The sequence below is a fragment of the Neolamprologus brichardi genome, chromosome 2 (assembly GCF_056152115.1).
Source record: "Neolamprologus brichardi isolate AB-2024 chromosome 2, ASM5615211v1, whole genome shotgun sequence".
Taxonomy (NCBI): domain Eukaryota; kingdom Metazoa; phylum Chordata; class Actinopteri; order Cichliformes; family Cichlidae; genus Neolamprologus; species Neolamprologus brichardi.
The window spans coordinates 22,535,917-22,555,502 of record NC_142105.1 but is presented as its reverse complement, the minus strand read 5'-3'; the positions used below and the strand labels follow the sequence as shown (position 1 = coordinate 22,555,502).

The 19,586-nt window shown below is 43.5% G+C and overlaps 3 protein-coding genes across 9 annotated transcripts in view; 1 reads left to right on the top strand and 2 right to left on the bottom strand.

The window, feature by feature from the left end:
* The first annotated feature begins 2,347 nt into the window (after positions 1-2,347).
* Positions 2,348-6,841, top strand: cltb (clathrin, light chain B). Of its 3 annotated transcripts, none has more exons than XM_006781630.3 (6): positions 2,348-2,785; positions 3,348-3,391; positions 3,556-3,673; positions 3,967-4,078; positions 4,947-5,000; positions 5,772-6,841. In XM_006781630.3, the coding sequence occupies exons 1-6, from the start codon at positions 2,632-2,634 to the stop codon at positions 5,941-5,943; spliced, it is 654 nt and encodes a 217-aa protein (XP_006781693.1). In that variant the 5' UTR covers positions 2,348-2,631; the 3' UTR covers positions 5,944-6,841. The 3 variants fall into 3 exon arrangements, with proteins under 3 accessions (XP_006781693.1, XP_006781694.1, XP_006781695.1); XM_006781631.3 differs by lacking the exon at positions 4,947-5,000 and adding an exon at positions 4,537-4,557; XM_006781632.3 differs by lacking the exon at positions 4,947-5,000.
* Positions 6,842-7,611: 770 nt separating this feature from the next.
* Positions 7,612-9,277, bottom strand: higd2a (HIG1 hypoxia inducible domain family, member 2A). Its single transcript, XM_006781633.3, has 2 exons — positions 9,074-9,277; positions 7,612-8,171 (listed from the first exon to the last, which is right to left on the bottom strand). The coding sequence occupies exons 1-2, from the start codon at positions 9,258-9,260 to the stop codon at positions 8,005-8,007; spliced, it is 354 nt and encodes a 117-aa protein (XP_006781696.2). The 5' UTR covers positions 9,261-9,277; the 3' UTR covers positions 7,612-8,004.
* An 859-nt stretch (positions 9,278-10,136) lies between these two features.
* The window catches only part of ankhd1 (ankyrin repeat and KH domain containing 1), a 32,239-nt gene continuing 22,789 nt past the window's right edge, over positions 10,137-19,586 (bottom strand). For all 5 annotated transcript variants that reach the window (XM_087848661.1, XM_087848653.1, XM_087848671.1 and 2 more), the window contains exons 19-39: positions 19,415-19,554; positions 19,202-19,313; positions 18,938-19,083; positions 18,711-18,853; positions 18,417-18,630; positions 17,381-17,556; positions 16,984-17,146; positions 16,798-16,893; positions 16,578-16,694; positions 16,319-16,487; positions 16,001-16,200; positions 15,553-15,905; positions 15,265-15,417; positions 14,887-15,036; positions 12,541-14,101; positions 12,239-12,428; positions 11,914-12,036; positions 11,455-11,706; positions 11,160-11,344; positions 10,893-11,069; positions 10,137-10,778 (exon numbers count right to left, since the gene is read on the bottom strand). In XM_087848661.1, the coding sequence (XP_087704787.1) occupies positions 10,719-10,778; positions 10,893-11,069; positions 11,160-11,344; positions 11,455-11,706; positions 11,914-12,036; positions 12,239-12,428; positions 12,541-14,101; positions 14,887-15,036; positions 15,265-15,417; positions 15,553-15,905; positions 16,001-16,200; positions 16,319-16,487; positions 16,578-16,694; positions 16,798-16,893; positions 16,984-17,146; positions 17,381-17,556; positions 18,417-18,630; positions 18,711-18,853; positions 18,938-19,083; positions 19,202-19,313; positions 19,415-19,554 (4,880 nt within the window). In that variant the 3' untranslated portion in view covers positions 10,137-10,718. The remainder of the gene's footprint in view (positions 10,779-10,892; positions 11,070-11,159; positions 11,345-11,454; positions 11,707-11,913; positions 12,037-12,238; positions 12,429-12,540; positions 14,102-14,886; positions 15,037-15,264; positions 15,418-15,552; positions 15,906-16,000; positions 16,201-16,318; positions 16,488-16,577; positions 16,695-16,797; positions 16,894-16,983; positions 17,147-17,380; positions 17,557-18,416; positions 18,631-18,710; positions 18,854-18,937; positions 19,084-19,201; positions 19,314-19,414; positions 19,555-19,586) is intronic.

The window sequence follows — 19,586 nt, the reverse complement described above, 5'->3', positions numbered from 1 at the left end:
TGTAAAATAATAAAGAAAAGTGAAGTTAGTTCAAAAAACAGTTAAAGTTAGACTGACATTGTGTGTTGTCGTGCACATTTAGTTAAGAAAGTCCTCAAACCCTGAAATCAAGAATTAGGCCTGAGCATAGAGGCATGAGGAAATATGCATTCGTAAGAAAGCAAGGTACACCCTATAAACAATAAAATATTTGTTGCATTTAAGAGTGATAAGGATTTTTAACTGTCTATACTGCCTGTTGTTTTTTGTTTTATTTTGTATTTTGCATCTCCAGGCCCCCGTACAAATGTGCGTAAAGACAGAAATATTGTATTTGCTTCTACTGCAAGTGCTACTATGTTTGGCTTTATATTTTCTTTGAAAATGCTTTTGTGAAACATTTTTGAGGGAAGCTCCTTGGTAGGAAAATGGATAAGTGGATAAACGTATCACCAAAAAACAAAACAAAAAAGTTAAGAAAGTCCGCAGATACGGTCAGCCGCAATCAACACTCTTTGGGGTGGCTGTAGCTCAGGAGGTAGAGCAGGTCACCTACTGATCGGAAGGTTGGAGGTTCGATCCCAGGCTCCTCCAGTCTGCATGCCAACTATCCTTGGGCAAGATACTAACCCCAAGTTGCTCTCCGATGCGTCCATCGGAGTATGAATGTGTGTGAATGTAGCTAGAAAAAGCACTAAGTACAGATAAAGTGCTTGTGAGAATGGGTGTGACTGGGTGAATGTGGCATGTTGTATAGAGCGCTTTGAGTACTCCGGGAGAGTAGAAAAGCGCTATATAAGAATCAGTCCATTTACCATTTATTATCATGCGCATGTCATCAATCGCAGTCCCTGAAACAGAAGTGGAGCTCTCGCTCTTTTGTACCTTTGTACATTCCAAAGAAAGGGGAGGAAGTCACAAAACGACCATACACGCCGCTCGCTGTGAAACCTAACGTTACTTCCACTACAATGGGTATGCTGTTTCGTGCCCTTGGCGCTATCAGCACCTGCAAATGGAGTTGTTTTCTTTTGCTTAACGTAACAGGCGTTACGTTAAGCTTGATCAATTGAGGAGGGTAATATTTATTATTAACATTTATGTGACAGACAAAGTTCTAGCCAGATTTATGTCATATGGATAGATTTATGTCATTTAGGTCATAGGCTGTTAATAAGATCCATAGCAGGAGTAAATAGCAAACAGGAGAAATATATATAAACAGGAGTCAAGAGGGGTATATACAAAAATAAGAGAAAGGCACATTTTAGAGAACAAGTTGCAAAGTGCTTGGAAGCAGTGTAAAGAAAATATATGGTCTGAATAGACTGTGTGTGAGTCACCTGAGTTATGAGGATACTCAAACCATGGTGAGGTGAGTGGGCAGGGGTGGGGTGTGGGTGTTTGTTGAGTGTTTGTTAACAGTCCGAATGGCCCAGGGGAAGAAGCTGTTTGTAAGTCTGGAGGTGTAGGACCTGACTGACCGGAGATCTTGACCTGGCCTCCAGGGTTGGCAGAGGACAGTCAATGGTTTTCTGGGCGATGTAATTACATTTGCACAGCCTTCCTGCTCTCAGCTGTGGCCCCTGCGTACCCAACACCCAGGCAGTAGGAGAGCATGCTCCACTGAGGAGCAGTAGAAGGCCAGCAGAGGACAAGGTGAGCTCTTTTGTTTTAAGGACCTTCAGCTTTAGGTTATTTTCTGAGCACCAGTGTGACAAGTTTCTCTACCTCTGCCCTGTACGCCTCCATCAGAGATGAACCCAGTATTTTATTTATTTATTTATTTATTTATTTAGGACAGTGCATGTTAATGAACATAAATGTAAAAAATAAAATTACATGAATGTAAACATACCAGATTATAGCCAAGGGCTAATGTCTTGTATGTCATCAGCAATATTTGACGACTATGTTGGTTGGGTGGGTTGATGTCAGTGTAGAGGGCATACAATAGGGGGAGCTGGTGCAGAGTGACAGCGAGTGGGGGGAGAGGTGAGGGCAAAGTTGGACTGATTGGGGGCGGTTAGTGAGGAAATCTTTGATCCAGGAGCAGGTGGCAGGGAGGATTTGAAGGTGTTCCAGTTAAGTGGTGAGGATGTCTGCTGCGTCTCCCTTTTAATGACCCACTCATGTAGATTTTGCTGAGGATATTTATTTTCCTGCAAGGGGGGTGTGTGTGTGAATGCATAACCTTTATGCTTTTACGAACCATTTTTCCATTTCTGTTTAGAAATTGTGCTATATAAGGTTTGTAGATATTTTTTATTACTGTCACTGCATTAGCACTACAACCCTTGGAGATGACAGTGCTGTGCTGCAGATGGCCAGCAGATGGCGACAAACTCCAACAAAATGTAAAGGTCCCCTCGGGGTGCTGCCCCTGCTCTATCATCATACACATACTGGTTGAACAAGTGAAGAAATAATGAATCATCAGTTACGGCCTTTAATCGACGCGTAGATTGTTTATTCCGTATGCTTTACTAGCTGACTCTATTGTTCCAAGCAATATTTAGAATAGATATCACTCTAATCGAATTTTTAAGTTGTTACTATTAACGTTGCAGAGCTCGGTGGCCTGATTTTTTGTGGCTTTAACGTTTAGCTAGCTAAGCAAGCTCAGTCAAACTTCTACACTTTTTGTGAAAGATGGCTGACAACGGAGCGCACCCGACTGAAGAGGACCCGGCCGCCGCTTTCCTGGCTCAACAGGAGAATGAGATAGCGGGGATAGAAAACGATGGCGACGCATTTGGGATCCTAGAAGGAGCCGGTGTTCAGCAGCCGCAGACCGACAACTATGGCAAGTTTCTCCCTGAGCTAACGTCAGCTAACGTTTAGCTAACGAGCAAACAAAGCTAACTAGAGCTAGCTAATATTAATACCGGGACTTGCATCGGCAACTTGCTTGGTAGTTAGCCAACAAAGGCCCCACCGCCATATGTTAACAACACCGCTGTCTGATATAAGTGGGTAACACTCTTATTGCTTCCAATTAGATTCAAACTAACATTACGTTAGCCTTGTAGCTTAGCTAGCTGCGACACGTAGGTTTTGTTTAACGCTATCCCACATAACATCAGCTATGTGACACTAGCACCTTAAAACTAAGCAAGCGAACAAGTGCTACTGGCCTTCTAACCGACAAAGCAGCCCAGACAATATTAAGCAGGTAACCAAACAGGTGTTGCTGCATTTCTGAAGTCTTATCCGTTTCGAGACCAAAAGTTACACCACGGTAGTAGTAGCAGCGAGCATAAGTCGCTCCAGATAGCAAGGAAGTATAAGCGGATAAACTCCAAGAAGTTCATCTTAACTTATATCTGTGTATTTTTTGTTTTGTTTTTTTTAAAAAAAAATGCTAGACGGGTTTGAAGAGCCTGCCACGTTGAATGGAGACCTGTTTCAGGTGAGCTTCAGTCTTGTCTGCCTCTTTACATAACCTAAGTGTGGTTGAGTTTTATTCTGAACACCGTAATCATGTGATGAAGGAGTGGGTTTGCTGTGGCGTTCACGCATGAATGAACCGAATAGCTGCTTCTAATGGTGTACATGTTTTGCGTACTCCAACAGGAGTCCAATGGCCCAACAGACAGCTACGCAGCCATCGCCCAGGTGGATATTCAAAGGCAAGAACCTGAAAGTTTACGCAAATGGAGGGAGGAGCAGAAGACACGCCTTGAAGCATTAGGTTGGTAACAATGTTTCCCAGACGCTATCAGTGATTGTGTGTAATGCACTTAGTGCTGTGTAGCTCTTATGATTCTTCTTATTTTCCTTACAAGGTCCCAGGTTCATATCACACCTATTTACTAACGCTTCACTGTACTGCTTTTTGCCCTTCTGTTAGAGGCTAAACTGGCTTTCAACACACTGGTGATAAAGTTTAAACTAATCAGAAAAGATTTGTGTCACACATAGAAACAGAAGAAATTAAATGTAATACAACTGTGTGACGTTTCTGCTTTCTTGCGTCCTAATAAGACTCGGCATCCAAGGCAGCGGAGGAAGAATGGAGAGTGAAAGCGAAGAAGGAGCTTGAAGACTGGCACGTACACCAAAATGAGCAGATGGAGAAGAACAAGACCAACAACAGGTTAGGATCTGACCTCCCCAACCCACCACTAATGTGCAGAGAAGTAATCCATGATGGTGGTGCTGTAATCACTCTACTACCTTTTTTTAAAAAAATTGTATTGGTAGTTAGAGGTAGTTGTTCTTGGTAAAACAAACATTGTGGTTCAGTTTGCAGACATACCTCGCTCTAAACTATAAACGTTCAGTGGAGGTCCTTATAGGTTCTTCCGAGGTGTGGGAAACTGTGCCTTTCTCTACAAGATTACATCCTAGACCTGTGTATGTTTTACAGCTGACTGATAAATTGACACGGTTGTGGTATATGTGTTGAATTTACTGCACCAAGGTGATCACAACAGATTAAAACACTATAATACTTAATACTTCATTTAGCCTGGTTCCCCTCAGTGTCATAAACTGTGCAGTCTCTCTTTTCTTGACCAAGCTAACCAGTTATTCTCTCACACTTCCCAACAGACTCTGTCCAAGTCTGGCACGGTATCGCTCTGCATCTGTAGCTCTTTTCTTTTTTCTTCTATTTTTTCTAAAGCACTGAGAGGCAATACTCTGATGAGATATTAGTCTACAGCTGTGTGTCCAGTTCAAGTCTCCAGAAAGCAAAACAGGAAACTAGCTAGCTGAAAAGAATGCAGACAGCAGAAAGAAAATGCTGCAGTCGCCCCCTCCCCATGCTAGAGCAAAGACCATCCTAGATTGTTTATGACACTAGTGCAAGATGTTTAGTCACTGTTTCCACCTCATTAGAAATGTTTCTCAGTTGCTTACAATAACCCAGACTCTAACACTTTTCTGCTTGTTGACTGACACTGAAACTGTTCTCCTCTCCTTCTTTTTTACTGCTTTCTTGGCCTTGCCCTGCACGCTAGGATTGCTGATAAGGCTTTCTACAAACAGCCCAACTCTGATGTTATAGGCTTTGTGTACGTTTAGAATTCTTCTGCTTTCTAATATTGTATGATCTGCCCCCTGAATGACCTCTTTTGCCCACGATGCATGACCCAACACTGGAATTCTGTTTTTTTTTTTTCTTTTTTGTCAAAGGCTTCATTTGGCATTATTTGTGTTATTTTTGACTGATTTGTGCCCTGGATGTTTTTATATACCAAAAATAAATATTAAATATGTCAACAATGAAGTGTATGTTGGGTATAAAGTATAGACTGTATGAAAGATGGATGTAGCTACCCTTAAGTCCAGTTACGCTTTTCCATGATTTGATATTGACAAATTGTTAGCCAATGAGCTGCTTCAATCTGACGCTTAGAATAATCATGTTTTTTTTGTTTGTTTGTTTGTTTTTTAAATGGACCAAAAACTTTTGAGCCCATAAAGTCCTCGTGAAAAGTTCTACTGATGTCAAAGAGTGAGGCAGCTGAGGATCTTTTTCAGCCACTTCTATTTGCTTTCAAGTCCTTTATTAGTCTGGGATGTCGCCCCCTGCTGGCCATTAAAACAAAAGCAGGATTCGGGTTTTAGATCTGGAAGCTACATCCATCTTCTACACCATCTGCGGCATAAAGACATGCATGAGGTTTTTTTTGCTTTTACTATCTCGTGAACACGTGCTCTTGGTGTGATTGAACTTTGTGGTTGGGAACCGTGTTTGGCTCAGGCTGCGTTTGCTTTCGTGAAATCCCTCTGATAACCTCCAGCTCACCGACACCTTTCTGTGCTTCCCTTCACATCCACAGAGCATCTGAGGAGGCTTTCATGGCAGAGACGGACAGCAACAGCCCCGGGTCTGAATGGGAGAGAGTAGCTCGTCTCTGTGACTTCAATCCAAAAACCAACAAGCAGGCGAAGGATGTTTCCCGAATGCGCTCTGTGCTGATCTCTCTCAAACAGACACCTCTAGTTCGCTAGAGCATGTCGCTGGGGGGAGCTAGAAACATTGCCTTTTAATCTCACTTTGCATCAGAAGGATTTGTATGCCCTTTTGTGTACGAAAAACACCCTGGTATGTTTATAACCTTTAAACACTTCCTGCCTTTAAAGATGCCTGTTAGAGTCAAATAATATACTTAAACCTGACGCTCGTGTGAGAGGAGGGATTACTGTTACAACATCCTTTAGTTGGTCAGCTTCATCACTGCTATATTAAGAAAATATTGTTACTGTAAATTCAGTAATTTCCCTTTCTCCTTTAACTTATAAATTGTTACTAGGTCAACTTTATTGCATGCCTTCCTGATATTTTGGATGCACATTTTTAGTTGAATTTATAAATTAGCATTACAGTCAAGCACTTAGCGATTAAGCACTGTTACAGATTAGATTGTAACCAGTTTTGCCTCTCATCAACTATAAACCATTAACTGAAGCACATTCATGTTCACTGTATTATATTATATCCCTAATTACTGTTTTTAAGTTAGCATATTTTTCACTATAACATACCCAAGCTCGTGGCCTTTTTTGATCGAACTCTTTCTACAATTTGAGCACTTAGCCGGATGAATTTCTCTTCAATTTGGCAAGATTTCAGCTAAATTCAGAAACATTGAACTACAACCAAAGATTTCATTGAAATTTTCAGAGTTCACACATTTGACGGCTTGTTTCTTATTTTGCTATATTATACCATTTTCTGTTACGCCAACAAATTTTAAATTTCTTTTTAAAGAAATGATGCACGGGGTCATTTACAACAGCGATGTCTTCACATTGTTTCACATGTTGCCTATTTGGATTTAAGGAATAGTGAAAAAGTGAATGTTAAAAGGGAACTGGAAAATAAAAACAGTGTAGTATGATCACTTCAGCCGATTTGTCTTCAATTCTTAGCTGTGACTGTTGACACCTTAATGCACTGGTGATAATTGCTTCCTTATGCCCTTGTATTTTGACATACAAGCAACTTTGATAGGTGGTTCAAACAGAGCATCAGAATGGAGAAGAAAGGTGATTTAAGTGACTTTGAATGTGGCATGGTTGTTAGTGCTGGAGTGGCTGCTCTGAGTATTTCAGAAACTGCTGATCTACTGAGATTTCCCCACACAGCCAACTCTGAGGTTTACAAAGAATGACCAGACTAGTTCAAGCTGATTGGAAGGCAACAGTAACCTGAATAACTGTTTGGTACAACCAAGGTATGCAGAAGAGCATCTCTGAATGCAGATCAGAAGACCACACCTGGTCTAGTCTCTGAGGAATGTTTCCAGCACCTTATGTGCGACAAATAATTAAGGTAGCTCTAAAGTCAGTGCTAATATTATGACCACGTTTGGGTTATTTACAGATATTTTAAATCTTTTAAGCATAATTTCTTTTATACATATCATGCTTAACTTGGCTAGCACAATTCTCTGAGAAGTGACTTTATAAAGTGTATAATTTACACTATTAAACTACACATAACACCTGAAGGTCTTCTTAGGAGGATTTTATTCTGTTGAGTGTTTTAAGGTGGACTTGGGCCTAACTCAAGTCATTAACAACGAATTTCCACACTGAGTTTGTCAATATAACCTTATAGGTTAGCACACCAGGAAACTCAAAGATATGGTGCTTTATCTTAAATATGACACCAGGTTCAAATGTCACATTTTATTAGAATATAACAATAACAGTATGGGGGATACATTTGAAGCAGAGCTCACCAAATGAGCAAGAAGCAAGAAAACAATTTACATTTATCAGCAATTTGCTTCAACACCATTTTAGTAGTGTTAAAGAAGTCCAGCCTGTTTACTGGTAACAAGCCGATTCAACTTTGCTGTTCCACACTGTCAGCAAGAAGCGAAAATATTCATTTTTTGTGAGTGATTCACAGTTTTTAAACAGCAATAAATAATGCTGACATTTACATGTGTCTGAAGAATGTTAAAGACCCAATACATTATTCAGTTCATTTAAAGAAGTCCGGAGTCTCCTGCGATTCCATACACTGAATGGACAATGGCAGAGATGTGGGATCGATCCATTTCACTGCTTGGGTTTCAGAGCCGTGGCAAAAACGCCAACAATAATGGCGACTACAGTGAAGCCTTGAGCAAAGATGCGTCCCCTCATCAAGAGCTGGGACTGTCTGGTTTTCCCTTGATGGAAGGCACGGAGACCATAAATCAGCGCTCCCGCTGTTCCCAAGCAACCTGGAAAATAAAGAAATTATAGCTTATAAACCCAGTTTATTAGGACAGTTAACTGGATCCATAGACAAGGCAAAACTCATGGCTGAATAGTGTAACTAATATCAAGTAGAATAGGGTGATGGAGATATAAAAGCTGCACTTTCCTTTGGCACAGACACTTTAGTTATCAGGGTGGCTGCAGTCAACGGTAAAATAACGGGAGAACTGCCACGGATTACAGTTTTGTTCATTTCTAATGACAGCATTATTGCTACAGATGTCAACAACAGATGACCTCAGTGTAAACAGCTTCTAAATTAGAATCTTAAACGCTTCAGGGAACACAAAACAAGAATCAGCAATAATATCATAGGCATCAATGGACTATATGTATGATTTTGGGAGTAACGATGAAAGAAAACAGCACAGGCTATTTTAATAAAGCTCTCGTGAAGCAACAGTAGTATATCAGATACAGAATTACGTAAATAACTGTTGACAGATGAACAAGAATGTGAGATACAGTCCAATTATATCCCAAACATGTTTGTCCGGTTTTACATTATCCACTTAAAAGAGCTTTTAATACGCTTTGATGTATTTAAGGTTTTAATGTGCAGACCACGAGTTACAAAATATATGAAGAATGACCTCCGGGGGTTGAGAGGACGCGGCCGCACAGCTGGAGGAGGAGCTCCGGGAATATTTCCGGTACCGAAAGCAGATCATTGGGAAATATGTCATAGGTTACGTTGATCTAGCCACACACCTCTGCTGTGTTACCAGCTGATGTCGTGCCCACCTCTCACCCAAGCCTTTATGTTTTATATTTAAGCGCTAACATAGTTGTGTGAAGTAGAGGACATAGCGGACCGCAGTTGTGACTTTACAGTGCAGCGCTTTTCTCCGCTTGTGTAACTCACCTATCGGGACGAATGGGTTCTCCTTGGTTTTCCTCGCAAACTTTTCCTTGAATGTCTCATCTTTGACTTTAGGCAAAGGGTTGAAGCCTTCGATGTGTGGAGCCTGGGATAAATCAAACGGCACAGCTCTCTGCGGAGCTGCTCCGGGTGTTTGCTCTGCAACTCCGGGTGTTGCTGCTGCCGCCATGCTTACCTTGGGTATGACAACCCGGAAATCCCAAAAACTACACTTCCGGTTAAGATTTTCCACGGCTTCACAATAAAGGTCCAAATATTTTAAATTAAAAAAAAAAAAAGAAGTCTACCTTGGTTAGAGAGGAATGCCTTGGACAAATTCATCAATATAAAACAAATTAGACTAAACACTGACCACGGCCTCTTAGTGCAGATATTCAAGTATTTTAGTATACAAGTATTTAAAATCATACCCAGCTGCAGCAATATTATGATCCAATATCTGATTGTGCGCAGTAAGTGCTTTTACTTTAGATATAATTGCGCTTTTTCTTCTTTTTACTTTAGAGTACACTTTATTGCATCTTCTCAATACACAACTTTCAACTCAAAGCTAAACTGCTGGACGTTCTAATTTTCCTGAATGCGAGGTTTCACTTTCCAGTGGCACATTCCTTATGTGCTTTACAATGCATTGGCCTCAATGAAACAGCTACACATTAAATCTAAACGAATCTTCAAGTACCACATTTTATTTTAATCACAAATTGTTTGCTATAGGGAGGAAAGCTACGCGGTATATTGGGAGTTTCACATAGCTCTCAATTTTTCACAAAATAAACCCCACTCTTACCACTGAGTGGCAGTATTGTACAACCTTCACTGATTCTCAAACATAAAATCACTTTTCCCCCTCAGTAAAGCACTTAGAATGAAATACTTTAATGTCTGCCTAAGAAATCATGCAGTCAGGAAGCTTGAGCCCAAAAAGGAATAAAAAATAAAATAAAATAAAAATCTAGTGGATAAAAAAAAAAACCCAAAACTTAACTGAAGACTCAGGAGTCATATACATCAACAAAGATAAACAAAAAAGCTTCAGCACAAATATTTTTCAATCTTTTTATTGAATATTAAGGTAAATATTTCACATTAATACAGGCTACATAAAGTAGAGCCACTATACGACATGAAATTTACTCTCATTTTAACCCTTTTTAGTATGTAAACAATTATACATGTATTTACCACTCTAAAAGGTTCTGATTTCGCTCTTCAGGTAATCATCATCTAGTTCTGGGCCAAGTTTAAATAGCTACTTCATGTTGAGCCCCCCCCACCCCGCAGCCCAAGAACGGTGTACGCGGGTTTAAAGTCAAAAATCGCTAAACTACGCAGAGAATGGATCCTGTTGAACAGGTGATCGCGCGTGTGTGTGTTTGCATCATTGGGACACTGATAACAGCTCTGGCCCAATTTCCTCTTTCCTCGTTAGATAGGCACATCAAAGAATGGCGTCAAAGAGAACTTCCAATTCTTCAACCTTTACTCTGCATTTCAGGTCTCTACTAAAGTTTAAAAGTTTACGCGTTAATTTTTTCGTCGTCTTATTCGGTCGTATCGGTCAGTTGGTATTACATGTTTGCACTGTGGGTCATGCTGTGTGTGTTTGATTGCTGTAGGATGCCGTCTAATTGACATGGTTCAGGTGCACATTGCCCACATGAGGTGCCCAGGTACCGGTCCACACCTGAAGGAGAGAGGAGAAAGGTCAGGGGGGTTATTAGTCAAATGCTGCTCCTTATAAAATGGCATAAATCTGCACCAGTGTCGCAAGTCTGATTTTAATGAAGGCCAACTTTACCTGCTGTTGTGGGTCAGAGTTATCTGCATTGTTTGGGACCACTTTAATGATGGGGCTCCATGCAGGGTCACCAGCGTGACCAGCGTGCAAACCATTGTACATCGGCCCCCCTGGGCCTTCTGCCATGGTAGGATGAGGGGGCAGCATGGTTCCTCCATACATAGACATTGGCATCCCCTGGACAAAATGGACACAGATAGCCAGTAAAACACAAGTAGACAGACAAATGGGCATTGAAAGTCCGTCAGAGCTGTTACTCTGAGTTACCTTTGGGAAATCCATGTAACTGTTGGGCAAATGCTGCGGCTGGTGGTAGTTGTTAGCAGGGTTTGCGATGCCCGTGTCGTCCTGCTCCATGGGCTGGTGCTGAGAGAAGGCCGATTGCTCCGCGTGCATCTGCGGGTGCATCATGTGGCTGTTCATCAAGGGCTGGGACCAACCAGACATAGCCTCTGTACCAAAACAACACAAGGCGGTTTTATCGCTGGACGCCAAAGTTACTGAGAAGCCATTTCTGTATATGGCTGTGTTCAACTCTCACACGGGCCCAATTTGCTCTTACCTGAACCACTGCCAACCCCGAATGACCAAATGCCTCCCTGTCCGACTGATGCCGTATAGCTGGTTGTGAGCAGAGGTGGGTTTACAGACCCCGTCTGTCTGATCCTGGCCAACCGCTCTGTGCCGATGGGTGGGGGAACCTTCCGGTCCTGTTGCGAGGAGCTGCCTGGCTTAGGCTGAGGAGGTGAAGCAACCGCTGAGGTGGAAAGGGCAGAGGAGGACACCGTGGAGGGAGGTGGGACAGGAGATTCACCTGGTGGAAAAAGACAAAGCCTAGGTTAGAGCACTTCCAAATAATTTTTAAGAGACTGATTTTTTTTAAAAAAAACAAGCATTGGAAAAATGCTGTTAAATTCTCTAATATTAAATTAATGTTAAAGGGATTATAAAAGGGGGCAGGGGTACATTTAAGGCCTAAAATGTAAAAGAATTAAAGAGAAGCAGTGTGTGAGCCTGGTACCTGATGTGGATGCACTCCATGGGTGGGGGGAAAAGTGCTGTCTGCTGAATGAGGGTGTGCCAGCTGTATGACCAGGTAGAAAAACAGGACTGCCAGAGATCCCGGTGGCAAAGTTAGGCAACGCTAAGGACACAGACAATAGAAGGAGACTGTCAGCTTTACAGTCCTAAATTTAAATAAGACCTTACATGTCAACATAGATTCACCACATCCGGTTGCATGTGTACTGTAATCGCCACCTTCTTTATTTCTCCTGAAATTATTCTGATAATTGTTTTGATTATTAAACCCAAAGAACAGGAATTAAACAAAAATGCAGCCATACCGATGGGGCTGTTGACCATCCTCTGGGTGGTGGAACGGTAGCCAGGGGCTTTTGAGCTGTCTGGAGGAGGTGGGGGCATCATATTCTCCATCTGGCCCATGCTCATGTACGCTTGCTGAGCCGAGAAAGACTGCTCTGGGGGTGATCGAGTAGGCAAATGGCATGCACCCCACACTGGATTGTTTCCCACCTGCAAAGGCAAGCACAACTGATTACTATCAAAATGCAGCTGAATGGTGCCCTTATCAAAGTAAATGCACGGTCAAGTAAAGTTGTAGTTGTGAAGATTTATTTACACGTACCTGGCTGCTGTTATCAAAGATGCTGCTGAAACCGAAGAGACCTGTATGACCGAGGTTGGGGTGCATCTGCTGAGGCTTGCCTGCACTGGCGACATGCTGCATTTGAGAACCGTTCATCATTCCAAGATTACCAGAGACCTGAAGGGAGCCTGGGATCTGGGCTTGAGCTTGGGTCTGAGCTTGTGGAGGCAAACTTGCTGGCTGGGAAGTCGGGTTTTGGGTTTGTTTTGGGGCTTCTTGGTGAGTGCTGAAGGGTACAAACACAGACTGTTGTTGCTGCTGTGTTTGCTGCTGCTGCTGCTCAGAAAGGGAATAATAAGGCCCTGGTGGCTGCATACGATGGGAGACTCTGGGTGCAGGTGCTGAGAAGTGGGGTACGGTGTTGTTGGGGTGCGCGACGTTGTGCGAGAAAACAGCAGCAGGTGCTGTGGGTAGGTGAGAACTGGGCTGTGGGTTGAGGTGGGGCTGTGGAACTTCTGTGGATGGTACAGAGGAGGGAGGGGGAGGTAACTGCTGGCGGGGTTCTGGCTTTGGAGCTAAGGACATGGCAGGGGCCGCGAAACTCACAGAGTTGCTGCTCTCGCTGACAGCAGCGGGCTGGCTCTCTACGGGCAGAGACGACTTGTCTTTTCCAGCAGGGAGAGCAGCACTGGGCTCTGTTTTAACTGGCTGGATGGGGGGCTGTGAAATGGGTCCCACTGGCTGCTGAGGAGCATTTGCCGTAGTTGTAGTGGAACTGTGATGTGCGGGAGAGCTGGTGCCTCGTACTGTACTACTGCCACTGGAAGGCAACGAAACAGAAACAGGTGTGACACCGGCAGGCTTGGGGTCTGGAGCAAAGAGCTGTTTTCTGACAGAGGAAGGCGTAGCAACACTCTGTTGGGGATTATATGGAGTAGGGTTAGGCGTATGAGGTGTAGCTATAGCAGCGGATGTGTTGGGAGCACTGGTGGTGGCGGTATTGGTGGTTGTGACTGGGACTCCTGAGCTTGCGGTGCTGCTATGTTCACTGTGATTCGAGTTGGGTCTGGCCTGTGGTCCTGTGTTACTGGATCCTCCGCTGTGTTTGGGGGAGCTGTTAGCACTGCCAGGACTCACAGGGCGCACGGGGAAGGGTCCCCAGGTGCTAGCAGCAGGAGAGAAGGTGCCACCAAACTGCGCCATGGGTAGACGAGGGTGCCTGATCTGGTGCATGGTCTGAGCAGCCAGGAGCGCTAGCTGAGGGTGGGTGTATGCCAGGGACAGGGACACTGGGAAAGGCTGCCTGACGTTTGACGACAGCCCTTTCCCAATCTTTCCCCCGGCCTGAGAAGAGGATGAAGACGAGGATGAGGGAGGCTGGAACGAGACGCCTGTTGAAGTGGGCAATGAGCTTAGAGCCTTTGGCCCAGTGGTTGAACCACTGGTGGCCCCCGTGGTACTGGGGAAGGAAGCTGAGGTCGTTTTCGAGCCCGGTGCTCTGATGTGAATCCGGGGAATCAGATCCTCAAGCTCTTTGGCTGGGTCCTGGATCAGAGCATTGATCAGCTGGACTGCATGCCTTGTAGACTCCGTGCCTCCTCTGAAACCAAACACCAGAATATGCTTATTCAAAAATATGTCCTTAAAAAAAAAAAAAAAAAAAAAAAAAAAAAAACTGGCAAAAAAATGGTTTTAAAAATATGTTATTTATTATTTTGCCAAATAACTGCACACCAACTGTAGCTCTAGGTTCTGCACCTCATACAAGACACCAAACCCAGAAAAGCTCAATACACAACATTAAGCTGCAAAACTATACCAAAGAGGAAGTAAAGTTTCTAGATGTGCTTATTTTCCCTCTACACACTGAATATAGCTCGCCGCAATTTCGCAAGTCATTTTAATGACTCATTTTCATTTCAGCCTTAAGCATCCATGATGTGAATAGACAGCAGTCTATTAAATCTATTAAAGAGGCTGACCCATACTTTCAAAATAACATGGCTGTTCATATGTAGCACTAGAGGCAAAGCTGTTTTGCAGGCTATGTAGAGCTGTACAGGCAAGCTTTGCATACGTCTGCATGTTCAATCCCAAAATATGCTTCTTGCGTTTATCCTGAAAAAATGCAATGTCTTGAAAAGACTCCTTATATGATATCTCACTCTTCCACCTCCTCTTTGTGAACTGGGAGTATCTTGAGGAAAATACTAGCAAAAGAAAATCTGCATATTTCGCACATTAAATGTCAGATGTGTATTTCGTCATCGCCCCCCCCTCCCAAAAAAAAAAAAAAGAGCAGCCTTCATATAGTCCATCTGATATGGTGGTGATATGGTGATAGCTGTAATGGCTTTGTAGTCCAGCAGAGGGCGCTGCTTTTACCTTATAGTGATCATCCTCTCTCCATTCTTGTCCTTCTGCTTGTCCACGTCAATGTGAGCTCCTGTCACATCCTGGATGGCTGTTATGTTGCAGCCTCCTCGACCCATGATCCGAGACACAACGGACGCTGGTACAGAAAGCTTCTTTGATCTTCAAAAGAACACGTGAAATGATGATATTAATGTTTGTACTATAGCTGTCTCTTAATTCAATCAAAAAACATGCAATCATTGGCTTTGTGTGCAAGCAATGCCTTGCCTTAAGATGTATACATAATAATATAATAAAAGAAAAAAAGTAAAATTTGACAATGGGGACAACAAAAATGTAAGTATTGCTCTTGATAATTTCCACACATTGAGTCAAACTCAAACTGACCGTCTGACGACCTCCTTCCAACCTTCTTCTCTTTTCTGGCCTCTCTTTGGACTCGTGAGGCTGAGCTTACTGTTGGGTGAGGTGACAGGAAGAGCCATGGTCTTGAACGGGGAGGGCAGGGAGTTGGTGGTGGAGTCGCTTGCATCTGCAGCTCTGGAACCAGACAGACTGTTTGCTTACAGACATGATAGGACGCAACAAAGTAGTAGTTGTTATGTCTAAAGATCCAAAGTTACACACAAAAGTACATGTCAAACAACAAACGTGCCCGCTCGATCAGAGACTCACTTTTGCGTTGGTTTTGAGATGGAGACTGTGACTTTGTTTTCCACTTTGCCGTCACTCTGCGGCTGGGAACTGTGTCTCTTCTCTGGGCCGGACAGGAGGGCCTGGACTGCTCCTGAAGAGGGGGCAGAGGAAGAAGAGGACGACGAGGAAGAAGAGGAGGAGGTGCCGGAGGAGGTGAGGTCAGGGAGGTAGTTGAGCTCCTGACTCTTGCTCCCACTGCTGCTGCTCTCACTGGCACAGTCTGTGCTATCCAAGGGGTCAGAATCACTGTTGCCGCCTGTCACTCCCCCACCCCCACCCCGTGGCTCGCCGTGGATCTTGTTCTTGTCAGCTTTGTGCTGCGCTAGTGCAACCTGTTAAGAAATGCACACATTGTCATTTCCCCCTCTTCGATCTTTAGGAAAAGCTGGAGATGAAAACAGGGCAGATTAAAAAGAGTAGTGCTCACCTGCGGATCTTGCAATATGATGGGTTCATTGGGCACCGAATCCTTGGTCTTGTTCTTTTTGTTCTTCCGATTGGTGCTTGGGGTAGTGGCCACACTCGCTCGCTTCTTACTAAAAGCTGTAGTGAAAGTGGTGGAGGTGGCAGATATGCCAATGGTGGTGGTGGTAGTTGCACTCGGAGGTTCAATTGGAACCTCTGCTTCTGAGGAAGGCGAGGGGTAAAATTCAGGCGTTAGGAAGAATCAGGCCACAAGATTCTAGTTAAAATGTATCCAAGTCATGAAAATACTTCTGAGTTAAAAGTTTCAATGAAACAATACCTTCAGCTGAATCCTCCTTCTGCTCCTGCATCTCAGATGTCTCCTCCTTGGTTTTCTGCCCCTCCTCTTCCTCCTGTTTCCTCTTCTGCTCCTCCTTCTTCTTCTTGCGTTTCTCCTTCCTCTTCTCACGCTTGGCAGCCAGAGCCTGCTTCTTGCTCTCCTCTCGAGACTGCAAGAGTCATAAAATCTCTTTCTATCCATGCCTTTTATTCAAAATGCTTTTACCTCCTAAAACACTATCACATGTGACTGAAATTACCTTCTCCAAGTCTAACTCCTTGAGGAGAATCGTAGCGTTCTTGTTGGCCTCGGCAGCCTGCTGGTCTTTAGCTTTGACAATGGTCTCCATGCACTGGTGACACTTCTTCAGCAGCTCCTGCAGGGTCACATTTGGAGTTTTAGCTCTGCATATTCCTCTAAAGGTTCTGTAGGTTCTGTAGCTGTAGGTGACTACTGACTGAAATGCAAACAATACCCACCTTGTCAGCAATGGTGGCGATATATCTCATGCACTCAATATCTGACGGGAACTGGTTGACTTCCTTCACAAGATACTGCACCACCTTCACGTGACCCTGAAATTTTAAGTAAAGAATTAGTAACTGCAGTAGTCCTAAAGTGCAGCAGAACAAAGCAACGTTCTTAGGTCTTCTTCAACTGCGCACCTTACGAAAAGCAGCCATGAGCGGGGTAATCTTTCGGTTGTCAGCAGCATCTACATCAGCACTGGCGTGTACCAGGAGCTGGACCACGTCAAAATGACCACCGTTCGCTGCCAGCCAGAGGGGAGTGTTCCCTTTCTTGTTTCGTACGTCAATATGCGCACCTCTGAAATAAGACAGAATTGTTGCCATCATCAGTTAATGAAAGCCACCTTGCTAATGAGGTTAGAAGACTGAATACAATTTATGGCAAGCATCTGGTTTTTAAAAGCAAAAACAAGAAAAAAAAAAACAGAAAGTGTAGCTTAAAACGTCTGCTTCACTAAGAAATAAACTTGCATTCAATCCAATTCCCTTAAATGATGAATCACAGTGAGATTTAACTCAAAACAGTCCTCACCTGTTGATGAGCAGCTCACAGAACTTGTAGTGGCCCTTGTCGGCAGCAATGGTGAGTGCAGTGTCTCTGGATGAAGGAACAGGGGGAGCGTTGACGTCGGCGCCTTTGTCCAGCAGCACTCGGCCCACCTCTGCATAACCTCCTGATGCTGCCTCCATCAGCGGGGTAAGACCAGTCTGTTTAAACCGATCAGTTAGTTATTAAGAAGGCCAAGAGGGTAACCCAAAAGGATAAAAATAGTGTTTGTATCGTCCAATAATTCATACATGACACGGAGTCAGTGGGAGAAGTTAGGGGGCTCAAGGTTGTATAATAAACAGGTTGTGTAGTCAGCACACACCATTATGTCAAGCTCTAGAAAAGGATGGATATGCGTGTAATAAGTAAATCCTAGCTCAACCATGGTGAAGATAATGGGTGCGGTCAACCAGTCCCAAAAAATTACTTCCCACCTTCTTTTGTAATTATTTTTTACTATTTTACAAACATCATAGGATAAGGAAAAGAAGAATTTAAGGATTTAGCAAAAGAAATGTGTAGCGGTGCTGGGACTCTGAGTCTGCTATGATGAAACTCAGGTCCTGAAATGGGACCAAAAACTCATCCCAAATAGTTTAATCAGTCTATTCTTATTGGATTGTTTAATCCATTTTACATACAAAGAAAAATGTCACTTCATTGCTCAGATTTTAAACAAACAGGAACCTAAATGGTGAAATGCTTGTGATGGTTGATTTTTGTTCCATCTACTCCTAGTTTCTCAACTCTGCCTTTAGATCATCTGTAATTGAAGTAAAATATATAGATGATTTCTTTTGTTGTCTCATTTCCATTCTTAAACCATGTTCATTTTGCTAAAGAAGGCAATGAAGGAAGCACTAAATAACTTCCCTTATTATTAAGCTAATTCAACCAGCTCTTATTAAGGTGTCCCTGCAGATACGTCACAGTGCACTCGACTCAGAAACCTCCCTGAGATATTTGACTATCTGAATGTGGCCGCAGAGTCCTGTTATATGTGATCACAAGTCTTCACCTTAGCACGATGCTCTACGTTGGCCTTGCGATCTAGCAGCAGACTGACGACCTCAGCCCGCCCCTGAAAGCAGGCTAGGGTCAGAGCTGTGTTTCTGTTGGTCTCAATCTGGGCATTGATGTCTGAACCCATATCCAGCAACAGCTTCACTGCTGGCACATGACCGTTCATAGCTGCCAGCATCAGAGGAGAGATTCCCAGTTTACTGCCAGTCCTAAAAAGAGTGAAATAGTCTTTAGAAAAGAAGCGTAAAACAGAGAAAATGCTACATGTATGGTATCAGTTGTTGCTCACCTGGAGTTAATCTCGGCACCAGCATTGAGGAGTATTTTGATGATGTTGACATAACCCCCAGAGGCAGCCAGGCTGAGAGGCGTGTAGTCTGAGACATTGCGGTGTTCCTTATTGGCTCCCCGCAGCAGCAGCAACTCAACAACCTTACCAACATAGATAATAATGAAGTTAGCGGCAGGAGTATAGGAATGTCATGACTGTGAGAGTAAACTGAAACAGTTTTATACCTCCTGGCGTCCCCCAGAGCAGGCCAGGGAGAGGGGTGTGTCTTTGGTTCTCTCTGATTGAGCCTCAATATCACCCCCTTTGTCCAGGAGTACCTCAACCACGCCTACATGGCCAGCAGTGGCGGCCAGGATCAGCGGCGTAAAACCTGTAGAGAACAGAAATAATGAGTCCTTTGTTAAATGAAACTATTTTGAATTAAAATCAAACTCTAACCCTCCAGACTGCCATACTATCAGAAGACTGTAATCATCTTTCTAAGATACCCTTTTTATCCCGGTGCTCAATGTTGGCTCCCCGTGAAATCAGGACAGACACAAGCTCCTCGTGTCCTCCTGCACACGCCAGCGTCAGGGCCGTATCATGATTACTCTCCGTCTGTGAAGAAAACACTCTCTTAACAGGGCATATTACTTTTTACATAAATGTATTAACTTGGATTATCAGAATATGTATACTGTCAGGTCAAACTGGCTTACATGTGCGTCTATGTCAACAGAGGGGTAAAGGGGTAGGACTGAAGGGGGAGAGGCGATGTTTGCGGGCGTCTGTGTGGGCGGCTGGGAAAGGGGTGTGGGTGAAGATGTAGTGTTCAGCATGGGCACGCGGCTGCTCACAGCTGCAAGAAAGAAACAAAAACAAATGTAAGCA